General features: G+C 50.6%; 1 protein-coding gene across 15 annotated transcripts in view; it reads left to right on the plus strand.

Annotated features, from left to right (window-relative positions):
* The first annotated feature begins 613 nt into the window (after positions 1-613).
* The window catches only part of MAPK8IP3 (mitogen-activated protein kinase 8 interacting protein 3), a 53,978-nt gene continuing 30,992 nt past the window's right edge, over positions 614-23,599 (plus strand). For 13 of the 15 annotated variants that reach the window (XM_046667064.1, XM_046667075.1, XM_046667071.1 and 10 more), the window contains exons 1-4: positions 615-1,095; positions 17,517-17,637; positions 20,112-20,182; positions 20,441-20,532. In XM_046667064.1, the coding sequence (XP_046523020.1) occupies positions 778-1,095; positions 17,517-17,637; positions 20,112-20,182; positions 20,441-20,532 (602 nt within the window). In that variant the 5' untranslated portion in view covers positions 615-777. Of the gene's footprint in view, positions 1,096-17,516; positions 17,638-20,111; positions 20,183-20,440; positions 20,533-23,599 lie in introns of all 15 variants that reach the window. The other 2 variants (XM_046667069.1, XM_046667070.1) reach the window with 1 other exon arrangement.

The following is a 23,599-nucleotide window of genomic DNA, read 5'->3' on the forward strand; positions in this document are numbered from 1 at the left end:
ATGGACTAAATGAGAGCTGGTTACCGGATTTTAGGATGAGAGGGGCAACCTGCATTGAAGTGGAATCCCAGGAGGGACAATCGGATGGCAGAGAGGCGCTATGTCAGGGGAAGCTCTCAATACTTACTGAGGAGGGGTGTGCACTACTGTGTAGTAAAACCAGAAAGGTGAGTCAGAGAACAGCAAACCAGCCCAGCATCACGGTCACCCTGGGGGAAGGCAGGTGCGCACAAAGGCAACGTCCGTTTCTTTGGAGGGAGGATGGGCGCCGGGATGCTAGTTTAAGTCTCTAGGCCGCACACAATCGCTTATATGTACTCTCAGGACATAGGCTGTGTCACTTTAAAAGTCCCGGCCGGTGTCGTGGGAGCTGGCGGGAACTTGCTAAAGGCGAGGGGCGCTGGCGGGTAGCGGCTCTGACAAGCCTGACCGGAAGCGCCCCCCGCCCCACTCGGCCGAGCTTCCGGCCCGGAGACGGGCTTCCTCTTACGTCACGGCCCTTGCGACCCCTAGCGGCGCGGCGCCGCGGGACTCCGGCAGGACCAGCACCGCCCCCTCTGTCTGGCGGGCGGGACTTCCGGGCGGCCGCACTTCCGGCTGCTGAGTGACAGGCGCAGCATCAGCATCAGCAGCGGCGGCGGCGGTGGCTGAGCCCTGAGGCGACAGCGACAGCGGCTGCGGCGGAGGCGACGGGCCGCGGCCTGCAGACTACGGGCAGCCGGGGCGGGCGGGCGCGCCGGCGGACAGCGGGCCGCGCTGGCGGCGGCGGTGGCCGCGATGATGGAGATCCAGATGGACGAGGGCGGCGGCGTGGTGGTGTACCAGGACGACTACTGCTCGGGCTCGGTGATGTCCGAGCGGGTGTCGGGCCTGGCGGGCTCCATCTACCGCGAGTTCGAGCGCCTCATCCACTGCTACGATGAGGAGGTGGTCAAGGAGCTCATGCCGCTCGTGGTCAACGTGCTCGAGAACCTGGACTCGGTGCTCAGCGAGAACCAGGAGCACGAGGTGGAGCTGGAGCTGCTGCGCGAGGACAACGAGCAGCTGCTCACCCAGTACGAGCGGGAGAAGGCGCTGCGCAAGCAGGCCGAGGAGGTGCGTGGGCCGGCCGCGCCGCGCCGCGCCGGGGATCCGCCCGGGGACCGCAGCCCCGCCTGGTCCTCATACACACCACACACGCGCACACGCACCCACTTCCCCGGCCCCGCCCGGGCACCCCGCCCTGAGCCCTCGCCCGGGGACCGCAGCCCCTCCTGGTCCTCACATCCCTCTGCCCCGCCCGGGAACCCCGCCCTCAGCCCGCGCCCGGGAACCTCCGCCCCGCCGGGGGACCTCACACTCCCCGCCCCGCCTTAGCCTTCGCCGGCCAGACTCCAGCCTGATCTCATACTCCCCGCCCATCCCAGCACGGCCCCCAACGGCCCGGCGCCCCTAGCCCGGCCCCCGGGGGTGAGCCCTGGCTGCCCCTTCCTCCTGGCCTGCTGCTCGGGCCCAGCCTTGAGCCCCGGATCCCCTGGCCTCAGCCGGGGAGTTTGCAGCCCAAGCAGCCCTTAGCCTCGGCCAGGCTTCCGTTTCCCCTCCATACTCCCCTGTCATTCCAGAGGCCGGGTTTTATGCTTTCGTGTGTGTTTTTCGCAAAGCAGTTTCCTAGACCCCCGATTACTCCCTCTGGTTGCTGCAATTCTAAACCCTCCTCGCAGAAGAGGGATTTCTGATTTTCTTACGGTTCTGCAGCCGAGGAGGTCTTTTGTCAGAAGGCCTTTTCCTTGTTCCCGATCCAGTGTTTTGAAGGTGTGTGTGGTGGGCAGATTCGGGGATTGAGGTGAACACATAACTAAGGCTGCAGTTAGGCTGCTCCCCTGGCACCAGGTGAAAGAGTGCAGGTTTCCGGAGGTGATTTCTCTGCCCTGTGGTTCCTTCTGTTGGGAAGATTGTTATTTATGTGGAAAAGGCTGAGAAATTCCACTCTGGCTTCTGAGGAGTTAAAAGTAGAATGTTGAAATATTTGATTGTGTTCTAGATTTCTCCATAACCTGGAAATCACTTATTTGTGAGCCAGTTAGAAGAACTGTGCAGGGAATACCACTTAACTTCATTCGCTCACCATCAGATGTTTAGGGCTGACTGTAGTGCCAGACCCAAACGGATTCGGGGGATGTGTGTTCCTGTCCCTGCTTTGCCTCTGTGACCTTGTCCTCGTCGCCTGCCTGCTCTGTATTTTGATTTTCCATCCACCAAATGAGTCAGTTGCCCTAGATGATCTCTAAGCCCTGACATTCTGTTTTTCCAGGCACTAGGTGCTGCTCTTTGATTTATGAATAGGAAGTTTCTTATTAAATGAGCTAAATTCTGTTTCAGTTAATTTGCCTTCATACATTCTTGACTTTAGATTGAAATAGAAAATTGTTCCAGCATTTAGGCTTTTTCTTAAACCAGAGTGGTTGATGCACTAGTTTGGTTTAAAGCGTGTTTATAAAAATTAATAGTGCCTCGTATCATTCCTACTTAACGGTGGTTTATTTTGCTTTTGGGTTTTGTGTTTCTCTCAAGAGGCTGTTGTCTATTGATTGGGGTGCCAGCCTCCACTGATTTAAAGCTCTCAATTTAAGGGGATGGAAGAGCTCATAGGGTTTTAGAATTCAGAGTGGCCCTCGGCATTCCCTGGGGAGGGAACTGGCCCTGAGAAGTGGGGGATGGCTGGACCAAGGTCACGCGCCCTAGCAAAGCCAGGCCAGGACCCAGTCTACCCTGACTCCCGGCCAGGGCTCTTCTCCCCACGTCATGCTGCTGTGGGAGGTCAGAGAGCTGCAGCCCCAGAAGACGGGAGTTCTGGGGCTCCCCTCACCTGGCCATGGGGCTGTGGCTGCCTCCCTAGTGCTGGGCAGCACCCTCCATTTCTCTGACCACTCTCAGTGGTCATTTGGTGCTTGACTGAGATTTCAAGTGGGTTTGTTTTCTCTTATCCTGTACCTCTGTGTTCAACATAGTGGATGAGAAGGAAGTAAAAGGAGAAAACCAAGATGGACAACCTTAAGACTAAGAATCATAACCTTCTACCTTAAAAATTAGTCCTGCGTGGATTAGGCCTCTGCTCGGCTATGTGCAGTTCAGGTGCAGCGACAAGCGAGCGTGCTTCTGACTTCCCACTTACACTCCCCTGGACCAGGAGCTGGGGGGGTGTGTGTGGTTTGGAGGACACTGCCTTTGAGACCAAGGCCCACCATTGTCCCAGCTATTAAGAGAAGCTGCACAGAGCTTCCTGAGCAGAGAGCCACAGAGCAAACAAACGCTGGCTAGGCAGCATCAAGGCTGCGATCAGATGCTACTAGGATGCCCTTGGAGAGACCTGAAGTCATGTCACAACTCAAGAAAAGGGCCAAATACTGAAACCATTTTGGCATTCCAGCTCGTTTATTAAATCCGGCAGACATTCATTTTCAGTTTTGTGGAAAAGCCCACTGTGCATGGAGGATCGGCTGCTTTTTCTAGGCAGGGAATTGGGATCACAGATGTGTGTCTGATAACACGAGAGCTGGAACGTCACAGGCTGCAGGCACGTCCCTGCGTTCCCGGCCACTCTGCTTGAGAAGGCTTAGTCAGAGCTGGGTAACCTGAGCTGCCTGCGGCCTTCAGAGCAGACAGAATCTGCAGCTTTTTTTATAGGAAGCCTTGAGCAGAGCAAACACCTGTCCTCTACTTCTTGCTGGTAACAACCACAGCAGGGGACTGCAAGTGTGTTCTGCTCCCAGGGTAGCTCAGTGGATGGGAGTGACGGTCGCTAGACATGTGGAGTCCAGAGAGAGGGGCCGAGCCCGGAGGCTGCAGACGCAGGCTTGAGCGCCAGCCCTGCCCTTGGGAGCCGCACGCCCTGTGACCAGTGTTCCCCTCTGGCCGCAGTGGCTGCCTCTGTCAAGTGAGTGGGTTGCTAGATGTGGCAAGTCACTTTCCTCTCGAGTGCCAGGTCCCCGTCTTGGCTGTTGTTCGCCTGGAGAGTTGTGGCTAGGCAGAGTCAGCCGAGTCAGGGAAGAGCACCTTGCCGGGTACGTGGGGAGCCTTGGATGGCAAGCGTGGAGCATCTCCATCTCTGATTGTGCGGCGTTTGCCCTTCTAGTCGAGACCAACGAGTCTCGCTCAAGCTTGCAGTGCTAGATGGACCTATTGCTGTCTTCCAGATTTTCTATGGAGACCTTACAAATGCTGGATCTTTACCCAATACAAAGTTTTTAAAAGCCGCTTCTCATTAGAACAGAGGTTGGAAGTGGGCGGTTGACTGGGACGGCTGGAGAGCGAGTAGGTGCCCCTCGGTAGTGTTGCCCAGTGTCACCCCAGGGAGGGCCGAGCAGAGGCCCCATTGCTCCATTTCCCCAGGTAGCAGAGAGCCCTCTTCCTGGCGGTGATCAAGCCCTTAGCTCACAGGAGGAAAAATTACGTTTGAGAGACAAGGTGTGAGTTTAATAGGCATCATTTACCTTATATCCGTCTTAGCCCTAAAGAAACGACTAGTAACACCCCCCAAACCCGTCACAAGCAATTCAAGTGGATGTTCTGTGGAAGACACACATACGGTCACGTGCCGCATAACGACGTTCCAGTCAACGGTGGACCGCGTGTGCGATGGTCGTCCCGTAAGATTTGCACCCTGGAGCCTGGGTGTGTAGTAGGCTGCACCGTCTAGGTTTGTGTAAGTGCACACTGTGATCGCACAGCGACAAAAGCGCCTAACAACGCGTTTCTCAGACCATTTCCCCGGCGCTGAGCAGCGCACGACTGTATGTGGCTATTTGCTGAGACTTCGGCTTTTAGTGCTGTTTGAGAGGAGCGCCCAGCTGAAGGAAAGTTTTACCCCTCTCTGTTTTTCTAGTTGTATAAAAGTAATCCATCTCATAGAAGAACGTTTGGATAGAATTAAGCTGGAGGGGAGAAAGCCGTGGTCTTACTCCATAGAGATTATCATTTTGCTTTTTTTCATAAGTGAATTAATACACTGAATCAGAAGTGTTTCTTTTTGTTTCTCGTATCACAAATAGTCAGTCCACCACTGCTTGGACAAGGTATGTGATTTCTTCTTCTGCCCTGTTGCAGTAGTAAGAGCAATTTTTCAAAACTGGTTTTTTTTTAGATGAAGCCGTCTGTACCAAAGTCACCAGGAGTACACCAAAAGCTCCCTAAAAAGTAGAAACAAATAGGTGTAGGAGAGCAAAGAGAGGTGCTTCTAGCCAGAGGATGTGTGGGAAGGTGCCGCCTTGCTGTGGGGGCCCCGGCCCGTGTTGCATGGCAGGAGCGCTCTGGGCCCTGTGGGGCGGTTAGGCAGCAGGGCTGAGCGCTGCTACAGGTTAGTTCCTCCCAAACTAGGGTTGCTAAATTCAATTTAATTTCTGGCTTTTTATTTTTAAGTTTTTTAAGACTGTCTGTTTTGGAATAATTTATAGAAAAGTTGCAAAAGTAATACTCCGCACTCAGATTCCCAAATGTGAACATTTTTCTCCGTTACTCTTCTCTCTCTCTCTCCATCCATCCCTCTAGCTCTGCTGAGACCTTAGGGGTCCCACATGTCCCTGTGGTCTCCTCTGTCCTGGATCGGTCCCTCACTTTCCGTTTTTCATGACTTTGGTGATTGTGACATCGCAGGCCAGTTATTTTGCAGGATGTCCCTTGGTTTGGCTTTCAGATGACCTCGTGACCAGATTCACAGCATGCAGCCTTGGCAGGAAGCCCCCGGGTGTGATTCTTGGAGTCTCTCAAATCCTTACTGTGTGCAAGATGGGTGTTGGGGAGGGGCACACAAGTGTAGAACAGACCCCTTTTCTCAAGTTCCCATTCATCACGAGGGTGGGAGGACAGCCTGTCCATTGCTCACCTGTCAGTGCTCCAGGAGGTACCTTTGACAGACACAACCCAAAACCGGGAGTGCTGTCAGCAGCCCGAGACAAGGTGATTTTCCAGATGTTTATTTCCTTTGCTCTGTTAAAAGTCAGGGCCCTGGGGCCGAGTGGTTAAGTTCGCGTGCTCCGTTTTGTAAGCCCAGAGTTTCCCTGGTTCGGATCCTGGGTGTGGACCTCGCATCCCTCATCAAGCCATGCTGAGGTGGCGTCCCACACAGGAGAACTAAAATGACTCACAGCGAGAATACACAACTGTGTACTGGGGGGCTTTGGGGAGAAGAAGAAGGAAAAAAAAGAAGATTGGCAACAGATGTTAGCTCAGGGCCAGTCTTTAAAGAAAAAACGTAGGGCCCTGGGTTCATCCTCGCCACTTCTCCTGTCTAGTCGCTCACTAAGTCCCGATCCTTCTTTTGGCCCGATTTTTGTTTTAATATGCCTTTTTCAATCCCCTTTGCCACCATGCTGGTTCCAGTAGCCACTGTCCCACCAGGCTCCCCAGCTACTCTCTCTCCTCTCCCAGCCTTCCTCCAGACACAGTGAACGTGTACAAAGGCACATCCCATCTTCCACTGTCACTCTTCCGTTTATTCGCTCAACAGAACGTTCCGAGTGCCAAGCGTAACTGCAGGCTTTGGAGATTAGGTCCCTGCCGTCCTGGGGCGGCGCTTGACGGGGAGGTGTCGGGGAGACGCTGCCGTACATTGAGATGGTGCTAAAGTGGGAGCATGGGATGTGGCCTGGAAGGTAGGGATGGGGACTACTTTGGGGAGAGAGAGAAAGCGACTCTCCCAGGAGGGGACCCCTCCTGCTTGAACCCCTCCAGGGCCTGGCCTTGTTCTACTGAGGTCCCCAGCCCCGCCTCCCTCCGGTCCTTGCGTCCTGCCTCTTCCTTCTGACCCCTCTGCACGCTGTGCCCGCTGCCTAGACCACTCGCCGGTTCCTTTGCACAACTGACTCCCTGGCGTCTGGCACGGTGACTCACGGAGCACTCTCAGATGCTGGGTTCTTGAGTGAATAAGTGCGCGACTAGACTGAACGTTCCCTGTCACTCCAGTCAGCACTCGCAGATTTCCCACCTGTGGAGCCAGGCACCATACTGTGCCTCGCACCCCAGCATCCCCCCAGCTGCTTCCTGCGTAACCAAGGGGGCAGTGCCCTTCTGGTTCTGTCAGCCCCAAGGCCGGCTCTTTTCTCCCTGACCGCACACCCTAAGGAGCTGCTGGTCATCTGTGTGTGCGCAGATGAGGAGAGAAAGCGGCTTTGCTCTGCCTCCGGGCTCACCACGCTGAACTGGCTCCTTACTTCCTGAAGGTCACGGACTCAGCCTGGAGCAGCCATCTGTCCAACACAACTTTCTGTGATGATGGAAATTTCTATTTTGTGTTGTCCACACAGGGCCACTGACACTTCAGATGTGGCTCGTGCAATGGAGGAAATGAGTTTTTATTTTTATTTTGCTTTAATTAATTTAAGTTGCAACAGCCGCACGTGGCTGGGGCTCCCGTTCTAGGCAGCACAGCCGTCCGCAGTCTAGTGCGGTCACTGTCTTCTAAGGGCAGGCAATACACAGCCTTGTTAGTCAGCTTCAGGCAAGAAAGGAAGATGCGTAAAAGATGGGGTGGGTGTTTTTCAATGAACGTGTTCCAGAAAGAGAGGAGATCCCAGAGCAATGGGTTTTGACACAGGAGGCCAGACAAAAGAAAATGTTGTGAGATGAACAGCAACAACAAAATGAATGCCAGCTGTTTAGGAAACAACAGAGGTGATGAAATTCTTGAAAGGCTGAGAAGAGGTCTGGTGGGGAATCCTAGCACCTAGAAATCGGCTGATGCTTACATCACACGGTTAAATCTTTGACCCTCCCTGGGCTGCTTTTCTTTTCTCTTTTCTTTCTCTTTCTTTTTTATCTTTTGGTAATAACTTTATTGAGGTCAGCGCACTAAACTGTACATATTTTAAGTGTGCAATTTGGTGAGTTTTGACACGTCTACACCCCAGAAACCATCCCCACAATCAAGATAATGATGGTCTCCCTCGTCCCCAAAGTTGCCTTGTGCACCTCGGGAATCTCTTCCTCCACCTCTCCCTGCTTCCCCCATCCCCAGGTAACCACCAGTCTGCTTCCTGTCACTGTAGATTAATCTGCATGTTCTAGAACTTGATGGAAATGGAATCACGCGGTCTATTTTTTTTGGTCAGGCTTCTTTCTCTCAGCGTAATGATTTTGAGATTCATCCAGGTGGTTGTGTGTGTTGTCCTTTCGTTCGTTCCTTTACTGTGAGCCGTGTCCCGCTGTGTGGGTGTTTATCCGTTCTCCCGTTGATGGAGTAGGAGCTACACTTCCCATAACCTCGCCCCATTTATCAGTTCCGTACCCTGAGTTACTCCCGCTGTAACTTGGGACAGGCACGGCTCGGGTGCAGCTTGTTCTGCAGGCAGCTGCGCACACTGAGGATACTGGAAGAAACGCAGTGAAACCGAGAGGTTAGAATCAGATGGTGGCCCAGCAGTGGGACTAGTGTGTCCTAAGAAAGCATCCCAGTGACCAGAGAGGAAAAGTGTCGCTCCAGGGAAAAGTAACATTCACACAGACTCTTAGAGCCCACGTAGTGCTTAATCAGTCACATGTTTCTGAGCAAGAGATGGGCAAGCGAGTTGGCGAATGCCAAGTCGAGTGAGACATGGCCTCATCCTCGAGGAATGCATCTCCGTTTGGCGGGGTTTGTGAGACAGGGATAAGGAAGTGTAGATTCCGATTATCAACAGGGACAGATTCAGAGCGACTGCTGCCTTTTATTAAAGTTTCCGTGCCCCCTCCCCAGGCCGCACACTTTCCGTGATCTCTGGCTGCTGTTCTGCAGGCAGCTGTGCGCGTTGTGGACACTGGGAGAGCTTCATCCTCTTCCACGCTACTTCATCTTGAACTCCTGTTCCCTAACCTTCCCCACACCAGCCTTCTCACTGTGTCTCCCTCTCTCCAGAAAGTAAATACCCAGATCAGTGGTGGGTCCTGGGAGTGCTTGCTAGTGCGTGTGCGTGTACGTGTGTGTGGCTATAGGCATCTGAAATTCACAATGTGAGTTTCCAGACAGCAAGACCCTTTGTCCACAGAAGGGCAAGCATCCTTGGGATATCTCCTGTTAAATTAGCAAGAGAGGTAGAAACTGAGTGGATTAGGAATTTTAAGAAGGCAGTGCATTACATGATATTTAAAATAGATATAACGTTAAATGTTTATTATATATTAATATGTAGTAAATAAACATAATATATGTATTACACTCACATATACACTTTTTTTTTCTGTCTTGCCAGTTCTTGAAAATCAGTGTGAATTAAACCAGTGCCATTTGTTGGGATTCATTTCAGGCAGACACTGAACCAAGCGGTGCCTGTAACGTAAATGGGAGGAAACTTTGCTTATTTTCTTGAATCCAGCCTCGTTGTTAGATTCCTGCACGGTGGCCTGATCTCTCCGACATGCATCTGGTACTTGAGTATTAGAATTCTAGGGATGCCTTCCCTCCCTCTCCCTGTGCGTCACCCTGCGGGCCCAGGGGGCAGCTCCTGTAACCCAGGACCCCGACACTCGTGTCCTCCTTTGCTCACCTGCCCATACCGTGTCTTAGATCTAAGTGGCGACACAGCTGTGGGAATGCAGAGGAAGCTGTCAAAAAGCATCCGTGGTTAGAGGTCTCGTAAGCTCGGTGCCCCTGCGAGCCCTCGGCACATGCTTGATCGTGCTGGGAAGTCACCGTCAGTGCCAGGGAATCAGCATCAGGAGAAGGGCGGCTCCCCGGGCACAAAAGCCTGTGCCCAGGACCCCAAGTGTTTACCCCTCTGCCTGCCTCTGATAAAAGACCAAAAAAAGAGCATTTTCCTTTGGGAAATTCACCCTCCCCTCTCCCCGCAGGAAGGAATCAAATGATCAGTAATGCAAAAGAACAGGATCTTTGATTCCTGTTGGGTTCACTTCTAACAAACCAGCCAGAGTTGAATTACACCCTACGTGTGACCCTGGCCTAAAGGACATATAAAAGGGAAGGATTTGGTTTAATATGTTAATTTACTTTGCCAGTAAAATCACCCTGGGTTATGAAAGTTACCAAAACGCTAATGATTCCATTATAAAGAGCGTTCACCTGTGACACACTTGCGTTCTGGGAATTGGGAATACTGACCTCTGGTCTTAATTTTGTATTTGACCCGAAAAGCCACTTTGCTTCTCAGCTTTGCTTTTATGTATAAGGTGGGGTGAGTGACCTCGTTCCCTGGAGTACTAAGCAGACCCTCCTCTGAGTCCTGGTTTTGGAAGAGCTCATGCTCTCAGGTTATTTCGATCTGTGTCTTGAAATTCACCAAAAACCAAAATCTGAAAACTAACACAGAGTTCAATTTTAAAACGGAGCACTTTGTTCGTGGGAGGGAGGGGGAAGTATATCTTAAAAACAGATCTAAAAAGGGAGTCGTGTGGCATGTCGGTATTTAGAAGTGAGAATTAGGTCTTTCATAGCCAGACGTTACGGATAAGACACCTGGCGCATTTTCCTGGATTGTGGAATTGCTGGGCGCTGCCCTTCGGGGTGCTCAAAAGATCTGTTGTGAGAGTCGCTTTAAACATCTGGGTCTCGTGTGCTGTGTGACTTTCTGAGCAGCCTTGGACAGGTGTGGATGCTGGGTAGCTCCAAGCTGTGGTACTGTCACAGTGTACGTGCCGAGCTTCCCCGGGCCGTCTCACGCCTTCTGGAGGGAGATCTTTGTGACTGAGGTATTCCTGTGTGCAGAGCATGTTTCAGATGGGAGATTTTTATTTTTTGCCATCCAGTGCCATGCAGACCCAAATGCTGATAGTTAAATTTTTCTTTTTCTCAGTTCCATTCATATTTTTTTGTAGTCAGATTCTACTTGGAAATTTTCTGCAGAAAGAAAGGAAAGCTGTGTAGACTTAACCTTAGTCTCTTCCCTACCCTGTCCCCCACCACTGAAGATTCTTGATTCTCTTAAATCTAAAGTAAGTGATCTGTAAATAAAAATATTTTCTTCTTTGAAAACATGTGTTGAATTTTTGGTGATGTTAACTAACCCAGTTAATAGAGTTCCCCGCTGACCTGTCTCCCCGCTCCCACAGTTACCTTCCCTGTGTCTGAAGAGACCTTTCCTCATTCATTCATTTTACCACCGACTACAAAGCCCCTGCTTTATTCCCGGCCCCATCAGCTACTCTTCTCTTGTCAAGACAATCTCTACTTCATCCCAAGTCTAGCCCTGAGCGTTTCCTCGTAAAAAGCAAAGATTAAATATTTGCTTAGTCTTGGCCAGGCTCCGCTCCTTCCCATTCGTTATTTATTCTTTATAATATTTGATGAAGGTTGCATTGATATTCCATTTCAGTTAAATGGCTAGCTTGCATTTTTGTTAACTAAAACTACCTTCGTGACATTGACGTAATTTTTTTGAGAGGAGAAGAAAGGAGGATTTCTTTTAAGCTGTAGAATGCCGTGTTGTGTCAGTAACATTTTCATAAACGTGGAGGCCCTGAGGGTCCCTCCTAGTCAGCTCCCACTGGTGAGATGCTGCCTCTGGAAGACAGACAGGAGCGGCTCCTGCTGCACACGCTGTGGGAGCCAACTGCGCGCTGGGCGGCAGTGGTCCCGCCTCACTCAGGCACCCCCAGCTTCTGAGCGGGAGGGTGAGGGCTGGCCAAGGCCAGGACCCTCTTGAGTCTCTGCTGGTGGGCGCTGGCGGCTTTCTTAGGGCTTTTTGCTCATCTGGGGAGTTGCTCCCACTCCTTGTCAGCTGGGGGTACTTAGAGGACTGAGGGGTGTCAGTCACTAAGGACTGAGCGTTTCCCGTCCGTGACTGTCCCTTTGGCACTAGGATTCCACGTGGCCTGGGAACCACACATGTCCCATGTGTCGGGTCTGTCTCCCTGCCACCTAGTGTGCACTTGGGTCTGTGGCCTTGAGGACGTCCGTGTACACAGCCTCCTTAGATTTTTTTCTTTATTGTGATCATAGTAACTTATTGTGAAATTTCAGTTGTACATTAGTATTTGTCATACACCATATAAGTGTGCCCCTTCACCCCTTGTGCCCACCCGCCACTCGCCTTCCCCATGGTAACCATTAAATTGTTCTCTTTGTCCGTAAGTTTGTGTATATTCCACATATGAGTGAAATCATAGAGTGTTTGTCTTTCTCGGTCTGGCTTATTTCCCTTAATCTAATGCCCTCAAAGTCCATCCACCTGGTTGCGAATGGGACAGTTTGTCTTTTTTCCTGGCTGAGTAGTATTCTGTTGTGTATATATATATATATATATATATATATATATATATATATATACACCACATCTTCCTTATCCAATCATCAGTGGATGGGCACTTGGGTTGCTGGGTTGCTTCCACTTCTTGGTTTTTGTGAATAATGCTGCAATGAACATAGGGGTGCATAAGTCTCTCTGAATTGTTGATTTCAAGTTCTTTGGATAAATACCCCATAGTGGGATAGCTGGGTCATATGGTATTTCTGTTTTTAATTTTTTGAGAAATCTCCATACTGTTTTCCACAGTGGCTGCATCGTTTGCATTCCCACCAACAGTGGATGAGGGTTCCTTTTTCTCCACATCCTCTCCAACATTTGTTATTTTTAGTCTTGGTGATTATAGCTACTCTAACAGGCGTAAGATGATATCTAAGTGTAGTTTTGATTTGCATTTCCCTGATGATTAGTGATGTTGAGCATCTTTTCATGTACCTATTAGCCATCTGTATATCTTCTTTGGAAAAATGTCTGTTCATATCCTCTGCCCACTTTTTGATTGCGTTGTTTATTTTTTTGTAGTTCATTTGTGTGAGTTCTTTATATATTATGGAGATTAACCCCTTATTGGATATATGATTTCCAAATATTTTCTTCCATTTGGTGGGTTGTTTTTTCATTTTGATCTTGGTTTCTTTTGCCTTCTAGAAGCTCTTTAGTCTGATGAAGTTCCACTTGTTTATTTTTTCTTTTGTTTCCCTTGTCTGAGTAGACATGGTATTCAAAAAGATCCTTTTAAGTCTGATATCAAAGAGTGCACTGCCTATATTTTCTTCCAGAAGTCTTATGGTTTCAGGTCTTACCTTCAAGTCTGTGGTCCATTTTGAGTCTGTTTTTGTATATGGGGGCAGATAATGGTCTGCTTTCATTCCTTTGCATGTGGCTGTCCAGTTTTCCCAGCACCATTTGTTGAAGAGGCTTTCCTTTCTCCATTGTATGTTCTTGGCTCCTTTGTCAAAGATTAGCTGTCCGTAGATGTGGGGTTTTTATTTCTGGGTTTTCAATTCTGTTCCATTGATCTGTGTGTCTGTTCTTGTTCCAGTACCATGCTGTTTTGATTACTGTAGCTTTGTAATATGTTTTGAAGTCAGCAATTGCGATGCCACCAGCTTTGTTCTTGTTTCTCACAATTGCTTTGGCTATTCGGGGTCTTTTGTTGCCTCATATGAATTTTAAGATTCTTTGTTCTATTTCTGTGAAGAATGTCATTGGGATTCTGATTGGGATTGCATTGAATCTGTAGATTGCTTTAGGCAGTATGGACATTTTAACTATGTTTATTCTTCCAATCCATGTGCATGGAATATCTTTCCATTTCTTTATGTCATTATCGATTTCTTTCAGTAATGTCTTAGTTTTTCCTTATATAGGTCTTTCACCTCCTTGGTTAAATTTATTCCTAGATATTTTATTCTTTTTGTTGCAGTTGTAAATGGGATTGTATTCTTGAGTTCTTGTTCTCTTTGTTCGCTTTTAAAGTATAGAAATGCTACTGATTTTTGTAAGTTGACTTTGTACTGTGCAACTTTGCTGTAGTTGTTGATTATTTCTAATAGTTTTCTGATGGATTCTTTAGGGTTTTCTATATATAAAATCATGTCATCTGCAAACAGTGAGAGTTTCGCTTCTTCAGTGCCTATTTGGATTCCTTTTATTTCATTTTCTTGCCTAATTGCTCTGGCCAAAACCTCCAGTACTATGTTGAATAGGAATGGTGAGAGTGGGCACCCTTGTCTTGTTCCTGTTCTCAGAGGGATGGCTTTCAATTTTTCCCCATTGAGTATGATGTTGGCTGTGGGTTTGTCATATACGGCCTTTATCATGTTGAGGTACTTTCCTTCTATCCCCATTTTATTGAGAGTTTTTATCATGAATGGATGTTGGATCTTGTCAAATGCTTTCTCTGTGTCTGTTGAGGTTATCATGTGGTTTTTGTTCCTCACTTTGTTAATGTGGTGTATCACATTGATTGATTTGCGGATGTTGAACCATCCTTGTGTCCCTGGTAGGAATCCCACTTGATCATGGTGTATGATTTTTTTTAATACATTGTTGTATTCGGTTTGCCAATACTTTGTTGAGGATTTTTGCATCTATGTTCATCAATGATATGGGCCTGTAATTTTCCTTCTTTGTGTTGTCCTTGTCTGGCTTTGATATTCCTTAGGTATTTTTGCTCTCTTGGTTAATGTCTCCATATTTCCTGATGCTCAGTGGCTGTACAATCTCATAACATCAGAGGGTTTCTGCATGTGACCTGGTTTGGGGCCAACTTCGTCAGGAATCTGTAAGCATATGGGTTGTTTTAAGGCACTGTCACCTGCATTGGATTTTAATGATCATGTATCAGCATAGATTTAGGAAGGTCTGTCTCGACCTTCTAAAGAATCTGGGAGTGGGTTTTCTCACATTGTCTTTAGTTTGGAAATCTTTTTAGTTGATTCCCAAATATCAAATGCAGATAATATGATGAAATATAGATGGGGAAAACTCCAGTGAAATGACACCAGCACCAAAAAAACCTTTTCTTTGCGAAAACCTCAGTGGTACAGCTCAGAGGTAGGACAGTGATTGGTTTAAAGAAAGGGAGACTTTTCTGCTTTCCAGCCCCAGCTGCCCACTCACTGGCTCAAGATGAGTTTTCTCTTCACCCCAAGTCCAACCCTGAGCATTTTCTCAGCAAAAACAGGGACCTCTTCCCGAGGACCAGAGAACTGGTGCTTTCTGAAGGTGAAATGCTTAGTCAAAGAATAAGTATATAAGTGACTCAGGATGAGTCTCGAGTTAATCTGGAAGGATGAACAAGCGAGAAAAACCAAGATGTTGAAAAGGAAGATTTAAGAAGGTGAATGCATATCACCTGTTAAAGGTACTGTAACACTCCGAGTTTAAAAAAACCTTTGGTACTGGCTCAGAAATAGACTGAAATATATACTAGAGTTTAGCATATGATAAAGGTGGCATTTAAAAACAATGAGGAAAAGACAAATTATTAAGTAAATGGTATAGAAGAAAGTAACCTTGTATACTATACACACACACACTACATCCTGGGAAAAGTACTTACAGCATGCAAGACAGGCAAATTCTTGAATAGGTATAAAAAAGTCCTTACAAATTATTAAGAAAAATAGGAGCATAGTATTAGAAAGTTGGACAAAGGACATAATGAAAGAAGTGGTATGTATGACCAATAAATTTATGAAAAAATGTTCACTCTCACTAGTAATCAAGGAACTGAAAATTAAGGATGTTGTGCTGTTGCCTCCCCCCAGCCCCCACCCCCTACAGACTGGCAGCGCTATAGTTAAGCTGCATGCAGAGACGGTGGGAGCCCTGGGGGAGGGACCTTCCCACCTCGTTGCGGGAGTGTGAATGGGGATACCCATCTGAACAGTCAGCAGCAGTGTGGACCACAGCTTTAGACAGCAGGGAGCCTTCGGGCAGGTACACAAGTAGGAACGATGGAACCAACATGGGAAGCAACTGAGCAGTCCAGCGGTAGGCGATGGAGTGATCACACTGCTCTGCACGCACATGCTCGCCGCGGAGCACACACCTGCTGGAAATGGATGTGGGAGAATACGTTTCTTGATGTAGAAGGATGTTCCAACGTAAATGCTGAATAAATCAGGTCACGAGATACTGTGTACAAGAGAGCGCGCGTCTGCCCTACACACGCACGCACACTCAGGCACAAATCTGGAAGAAGGTCACACAATTTCAACTGTCTCTTCTCTGGATAGTAAGATTATGATTTTGTAACTTAACACTCTCGTCTGATTTTTCTACCAATCACAGGTTGTTTATCTAGTTCTTTTAATTTTTTTAAGTAATAGGAATTAAAATTACCCAATTTTTAAAATACCCTTATCGGTCAATTAATAGCATGTTTATTCTGCACATGCTGGTTATTTCCAGTCATTCAGAACCACTTTTTTTTGGTACAGTTGCACCACTCATGTGCATTTTCCTGGCTTTTACTTTTTCTTCATTTCACTTAAGTTGCATGTGATGTCGTTGATCCAGACTTTCTGGTGCCGCTCTGCCCTGCCTGCCTGCCAGTCCCGTGGATGCTGCCCCGTCCCTCCCCCAGCCCGGGCTTCCACCCTCCCAGCCCCTGCACAGAATGACTCATCCTTCGGGCAGGAGCCCAGTGGTCTGCAGCACAAAGACCTTTGAGAAGCTGTTGTAGGAAGAAGCATCTCTGGGCTCCGTGTTGGGGTGGGGACGGGTGCCCTTGTTATGGGAAATAAACCCTGGCCACCACAAGTTTATTGACTCTGCCAGACCCCCAAAACCTGAACTCAACCATCAGTTTTGTATTCCCATCGTCTGAGAAACTCTGTGTCTTAACAACCCGGCTGGTATTTATGCTTCCTACAAATGAAATTTCTGAATAATATTCTGGTTTCCTACTCAGTAAAATTGAGGTGTTAACCGCTCTCCCTCAGGGCTGCTGTAGGAATTACAGCTAGTGGTGGCTGTGCTGACACCTAGCCTGGGGCCCGGGGGGGGGGGGGGGGGGGGGGGGGCGGTGCTGCGCAGCCAGTACCTGTTCCCCCCCCCACCAGAGGCCTAGCTTCACAGCACAGCTTTCAGTGATCCCCCCCTAAGACCTTTCAGGAGTTTCTTCTATTTTGCAAAGTGTTTTCTTTTCACTTGATTTGATAACACTTTTGCTCAGAAACTTCCTATGTAAGGTGAAGATTCCAACTCTCGACCAACCCCCCTGGCCTTTTTTTCAAGGAGAGGAGGTTGTTGCAGTAATGATGGCATCCTGCACTGAGTAGTGGTTGAAATACAGATTAAGAGAAAAATGGACTTGACCTCTTTTAGATGTTTAGTATTGTGAGGAGTAATATTACACTATTGCCAAAGGACCAGCCACGTAATTTGTGGGGCCTGGGGCAAAAATGGAAACGCAGGGCCCCTTGTTCAAAAATTATTAAGAATTTCAAGATGGCAACAGCAGAACATTAAACCAAGTGTGGGGCCCTCCTAAACTCAGGGCCCTGCTGACTTCCCAGATAGCTGGTCAGGAGGTTGTCAGTTACTCACTCTTGGGGAGCCCCTCCTGCCCTCCTCTCACGGGTGCTCTGGGTCAAGTTTCCCCGAAGAGGGTGGCAGGCACTGGGATGTGAAGGGAAGCTGACTCTGGGACGGGAAGACCGCAGCCTGGTCCCGAGCCTGTGGCCTTAGAGAATCTTTCGCCTCTTGGTCCTTGAAGCCCGTGACCCTTCTGTGCAGGGCTGCTGTCATCTGGCCATCCCACATTCATGGTGCCTGCTCTTTTCCTTCCTTCCTGTATAGAAATTCATCGAGTTTGAAGATGCCTTGGAGCAAGAGAAGAAAGAGCTACAAATCCAAGTGGAACATTATGAGTTTCAGACACGCCAGCTGGAGCTGAAGGCCAAAAACTATGCAGATCAGAGTGAGTAGCTAGTGAAGGATGAAACTGCCTTTGAGTGCGTTCGTCCTTCTCAGGCTGACCCCGGCCCAGAAGGGTGTTGACAGCCTCTGATAAAAAGAGTGAGAAAACCCAATGATGGCCTTATTTAATGTGCACTGTGAGGCCCTCAGCCATTTGTTTTCTCTCTTTACTGCTGTGTATTTCTGTAATAGGCCTCAAATCCTCTGTGGACATAAGTAAAATAAGTGAGTAAAGCCCCTTTGATGACAGAGCGTTTTGGCTTCATACAGCAGTCTGACCCCACATTCACAAATCTGTGATCCTCATGTGGACCTTTAGAACAAAGCTCCCCGTTGCCATGTAGGGCTCTTGTCTGTACACCGCTGAAGAGAGATTGCTCTTTCATCATCTGAAAAGTGCGCCCACTGATGGAGCCTCCCAAGTGACAGTTCCTAAGAGGGGTGCATGGCTGATCCGAGGTACCAACGGGAACACTCTGTTCCTTGCAGGAAAGGCAAAGAAAAGAGTTTTGATTGTTATTATTATTATTATAAGAACTATTATTTAGTTTTCAGAAGTCTTTGCTTAAACTGTACTGTCAAAGTTATAATGACCTGTGTAATTTCAGTTTTCTGTAATTAGAGGTTTTAATGATTGAGACCTAGTTTGCTGCTTCACCTAGTTACCTTGGAGTTAAGATCAAATCATGAAAAAACACGGTTTAATGTGTTGGGCCTAGCCCTATTGCCAACCATGCCTTCAAGGCCATTTTGCTAAGGCCAGTACCCGACGGGGTGTCGGCGAGTCACTGGCCTCCCGTGCGCAGCGGCTCACACACACACTTGCACATAAACGTACAAACTGCCAGTGTTTGCAGAACAGAAGCAAACCAAAGGCCTGTTTGAGGCCCTTGGATAAACCCTTCCTGTAATTACACGGAATTCGTAATATTGCCTTTGCTTAGCATGTTTTTGATCTGTGAAACCTGTTCAGCTCTTCTCAGAAGGAAAAAAATGTAGACTCCGAATTGCAGGGTGAAGGTATTCGTTTGATGGGCACCAGGAGTGGGGGCCAGAGGAGAGAGGGGAACATGCCTCCGGGGTCCTGCAGCCAGGCAGTGGCCTGCACCCCGCCCAGCAGGGAGGCCAGGAGAGGTCCTGAGGCTGTGACCCCACAGTGCTCTCCAGGGGCTCATACACAGACAGGCAGCCCCTCCCAAGGCTGGAGCAGAGGCGGGGGGTCAGAGGCGCCCAGGGTAGAGTCTTCCTCTGGCAGCCACTTTGGTGTGTATTGTGTGCCGGTGTCTGTGAGCCCTTCAAGCTCCTGAAGGGAAGGCTAGGCCTTTGCTCTGCTTTGTACAGACACCCTTGCTGCTGCTCAGAGTGTGGCCCCCAGACCAGCAGGGCAGCATGACAGGGAGTGTCGGAAATGCAGACTGTCAGGCTTCACCCGTCAGGTGGGGAATGACCTCGACACAGTGTTGGCTCCAAGGACACTGCCGAGCAAGCTACACTGGCAGTCATGGAACAGGAGAGCGGATGGACTGAAATGACGTGTTGAATAGTGTCATTTGTTAAATCCGTTTAACACAGGTGCCGGGGGGAGGGAGGCTCACACACTGAGGACAGGAGGTTTAAGGCCACACTGTGTGCGTCCCTGGTCCCACAGCTGCCACGTGTCCTGACTCTTGCTCTGCACAGTGGCCTTTCCCACAGGGGCCAACAAGGACAGAGCTGACATTTGAACAAAGGGACGCAGACCGAAGGTGTCCGAGCCAGTGGCACGCTTGCTCCATTGGCAGGACGTGGGGCCAGGTCACCTGGCCGCCACCGTAGCTCTCTAGTTACCCACTGAGTGGTCGTGGGGCTCACTGCATTTCTTGGACTGAGCACTTGTGGGGCGAGAGGAGACTATCCTGGGTGTCACCAGGGGCTGACAATTTAAGGGTGACAACCCTGCCAGCCATAGGTGGCATGCTCATGACTTGGTCTTTCCAGCCCTTGGTGCATGGAAGGGACATGTATGTTCCACCCTTGGTGCATGGAAGGGACATCTGTTCCGTCACGTGTTTCAGATGTTCGTTCACTCTTTCACATGTCTTAGAGGTGACTCACTTATGACTTCTGCCTCTTTCTACAAGCCACTTGCTTGTTCCACATTTACACTTGACACATCCTGTGAGTTTTGCTACATCCCAGAAGCTCCTAGCTGACTTAGTGTGCGTAGTAATGCTCCTGTGGGTTTCCGCCATCCTGTTTCTCTCTGTAGCAGAATTGAAATCCTCAGATAGGGCAGCACACACACAACGTGCCCCAGGCGAGTCGGAATCTGCATGCTCGCGTCCCCAGGGGATTCTCTCCTAGTGGTAACATCTTGAGCTTGAGGTACAGCTTGTCCTGGAACCCCCTGCCCGCGGGCAGCTGGGCCCAGAGGAGAGGTGAGGAGCGATGGAGGAGCAGGTGGTGTGGCTGACAAACAGCGGTTGTGTTTTCCAGTCTCCCGGTTGGAGGAGCGGGAGTCGGAGATGAAGAAGGAGTACAACGCTCTGCACCAGCGCCACACGGAGGTAGGCGCCCGGCCCGCCTCAGCCTCCAGCCCAGACTCGTGTGGGTGCCTGCCGACCTGGGGTGGCCTTTGGGCTGCTTCTTTTTCTGGCGATCTGCTGCCCAGCCTGAAAACCATGTGCTGCTCAGACTCCACCCCACCGAACTGTGGCTTTATTTCTGTCAGAGCAGTGGGTCTGGAAAACGCGGCAGGTTAGAAAGGGCAGGGGCGAGGCCTCCATCAGCAGGAATTACTCACGCGGAGGTTTCCTTCTTCGCAGATGATACAGACCTACGTGGAGCATATCGAGAGGTCCAAGATGCAGCAAGTTGGGGGAAACAGCCAGACGGAGAGCAGCCTGCCAGGGAGGAGGTAGGGCGGGAGTCGGAGCCTGCAGAGTGTGGCGGCCCCTCCTCCCAGGGGCTCTGGGTCAGGGGGACGGGGGAGCGCTCTGGAGAACTGCGTCCTCCTGGGACTCAGGAGGAGAGATGTTGGGTCCGAGTGTGTGGTGTGAGCAGGAAGGTGTGCTGAGATTGCCCCTGGTGCCAGAGTGGGCTGGTGGGGGCGTGGGTGGGCCTTCTGCTGGCCCGTGTGCAGGGGAAGTTGCGCACAGTCGGGCCTGGTGTTCGCAGATGTTGGTAAATTCACCTCCTCGCTGAAATTTATCTGTAGGGTCGGCACTCGCAGTGCTTCTGCAGGCATTTGCAGACGCGTGCAGGGGGGCGACAAATTGAGTCACCCCACACGCATGGTGCCAGCTGAGGTCGAACAAGGCGACACTCTGCCCCCGCGTCTCAGCCTCGTGCAGAGATGCCCAGAGGATGGAGATGGAAGGGGCGGCGCAATGTTGTGCCAGATGCTTTCATTCTGGGGCCGTTCAGTGGGATTTGAGGGGAAGCTCTGGCTCCTGTTGGTGGGGCGGCCTCAGGCAGGCCAACAAATACTTCCGCACCTCATTTCTCTTCCGTAACATACAGCAAATAGAACCTCCTAGGATGAGTTAGGAATTATGCTTCTCATCTGTGAGAGATCTGTATCTGTGTGTGTGTGCGCGCGTGGGTGCGTGTGCCTATTTCACCTGGAAGAGTGGTTCAGCAGTCACTAATCCAGTGTCCTCGGGGACGGTGTAGAACATTAGTACCACGAATCCTGGGAACAACTGCATGTGGGTGGGGAAGAGGCCCAGGACAACTTGGTGACTGCCAGATGGAGCCACATTCCCGCTGCAGGGCAGGGCGACGCCGGCAGATGCATTCCTGCAGGCGAATGCCTAAAGCCCCTAGTTGTGTCACATAAAGGCCTTGTCGGCTGCAAAGTTTTGTTTGTGCCTCTTCGGTGGGTATGTCTGCAAACCAGGAGATTCAGGCCCTTCCACTCGGGCATCGTCAGTTGCTCTCTGGGCCACTGCGGGTAAAGCCGTCATGGTCCTGTACTTGAGTCTTCCGATGTGAAAGCCAAAATGCTTGGTATGTCTGTGAAGGCCCAGCAGGACCTTGGAAGGTGGTCATCGAGGAGCGACTGGCATGTTTCTAGACAGTCTCGCTGCTTTCAGCAGGAGTGGGGTCCATACCCATGTGGGTGCCCCCTTACTGGGAGTGTTTGTGTCCCACGGGAGGGGCTTGCAGGCTGTTCCCCAGCTGACCCCTACAGTCTTGGAGAATTAAGTGAGGAAATATGTATCAGAGAGTTTGTTAAACTATAAAACCTTTTGCAGGGGCCAGCCCTGTGGCCGAGTGGTTAGAGTTAGATGTGCTCCGCTTTGGCAGCCTAGGTTCGTGGGTTCAGATCCCAGGTGCAGACCTGCTCCACTCATCAGCCACACTGTGGTGGTGTCCCACACATAAAATAGAGGAAGACTGGTGCAGATGTTAGCTCAGGGCTAATCTTCTCAAGCAAAAAAAAGAGGAAGGTTGGCAACAGATGTTAACTCAGGGCCAATCTTCCTCACCAAAAAAATATAAATAAATAAAGAACAAAACCTTTTGTAGATATTGTTTCTGGGTCAGGTATATCTGAAGGTGGGAAATACCAACCTCCAAGCTCCAGCTCATGGTGCAGGAGATTTTCTCCTGAGCGCTGTGAAACCCTCACTCCTGGCTCTCAGAAGATGTCGAGGGATTTCCAAGTGACTGCATTTGAATGCTAACCTGGAAGAGGGGGTCCTTGTGTTGCTTTAGGGGGAAGTTGGCAGGGCAGTGTGAGCTGCGGTGCAGAGGCTGGGCAGTTGGGTGAGCACGGGGCCCTTGGCCAGTCCCTGAGAGCTGTGGCCTTCTGTGCTCAGGCTCTTTCCCTGCCAGCTCCTTTCACAGGAGCATCCTGAAGGTCACACAGGACAGAGCCGAGGGAAAGGGCCCCAGTTTTCCTGGCCAGAGAGGTGACCTCTGAACTCCAGACTTGGAGGCCATGAGCGTCTGGGGTCCTAAGTCACAGTGGTCACTGCACTGGACCCCAGGAACACTACAGAAATGGGCGTCCTCAGAACCTCAGGACGATGTGGGCTCAGCCAGAAGCAGAAGCTGCCCAGGTGCCAGAGCCAGGCCCTGAGGGCTCCGGCCGTCACTGTGGGCCGGCTCGGGCCTCCGGTTCCTCCGCGGTGTAGAAGAGGCATGAGTGCAGGGCGAGGGTGCTGTTCGGGGCCGTCTGCACGTGCAGCAGAGGCAGGCCGGTCCGGGAACCTGCTGCTGAGATGGCTCTTGCGGCTCCCGGGGCCCTGAGCAGAGTCCCTCCAGGCCCCACTGGTGCTCAGAGGGCAGGTGGGCCTGTGGGGAGGTGGCTTCCCTGGTCCATGGCAGGCCCCGCCCTTCTCCTGCTCAGGACTGCTGGACGCACTGGGGCTGGTTCACAGGGTCCCTCTGAGGCCCCGCGGCAGCTCTTGAAGGCTCTGCATTGGAGCTCTCCTCCTCCCTCAGGGAACCCGGACAGGCTGGTCGTAAGCAGCCCTGCTGCCTGGTCCCTCAGGGATGAGTCTGTGGGTCTCTTCTGTCCATGCCAGTAAGCGCAGATCCTGCTGCCTGGCCACGGCCATTTGTTGCCTCTGGGCAGGATGGGGCCTGTGGTGCCTGTAGGGGTGGTGCTCCAGCAGAGGCCTTCTCCACACCAAGCCAAAGCCCACAGGAGCCCCCTCATTTGTAAAATGGACCCCCTGGCTGTTTAGGTGAGGGAGGGGCTCAGGTCTAGATTTCCAAGCCTGGTCTCACAGACCTGATCCTGTCGGGAGTCCCTGCGGCCGAGGTGCGCACGGCCATCGTGTCCAGGCCCTCAGCGCTCTCTGCTGACAGAGCTTCCCGAGCCAGTCTCCACTCTCGTAGGAGAGATGCCTGCCCGCAGGGAGAAGGTGCCTGGGGCTGTCAGCTGCCTCCCTCCTGTGGTCCCTTGGCCGTGAAGAGGAGGGTGCTCCTGTGGGTCGATGCCCGCGGCAGGACTTCTTGGGAAGCAGGTC

Source organism: Equus quagga, chromosome 7, assembly GCF_021613505.1.
Source record: "Equus quagga isolate Etosha38 chromosome 7, UCLA_HA_Equagga_1.0, whole genome shotgun sequence".
Lineage (NCBI taxonomy): Eukaryota > Metazoa > Chordata > Mammalia > Perissodactyla > Equidae > Equus > Equus quagga.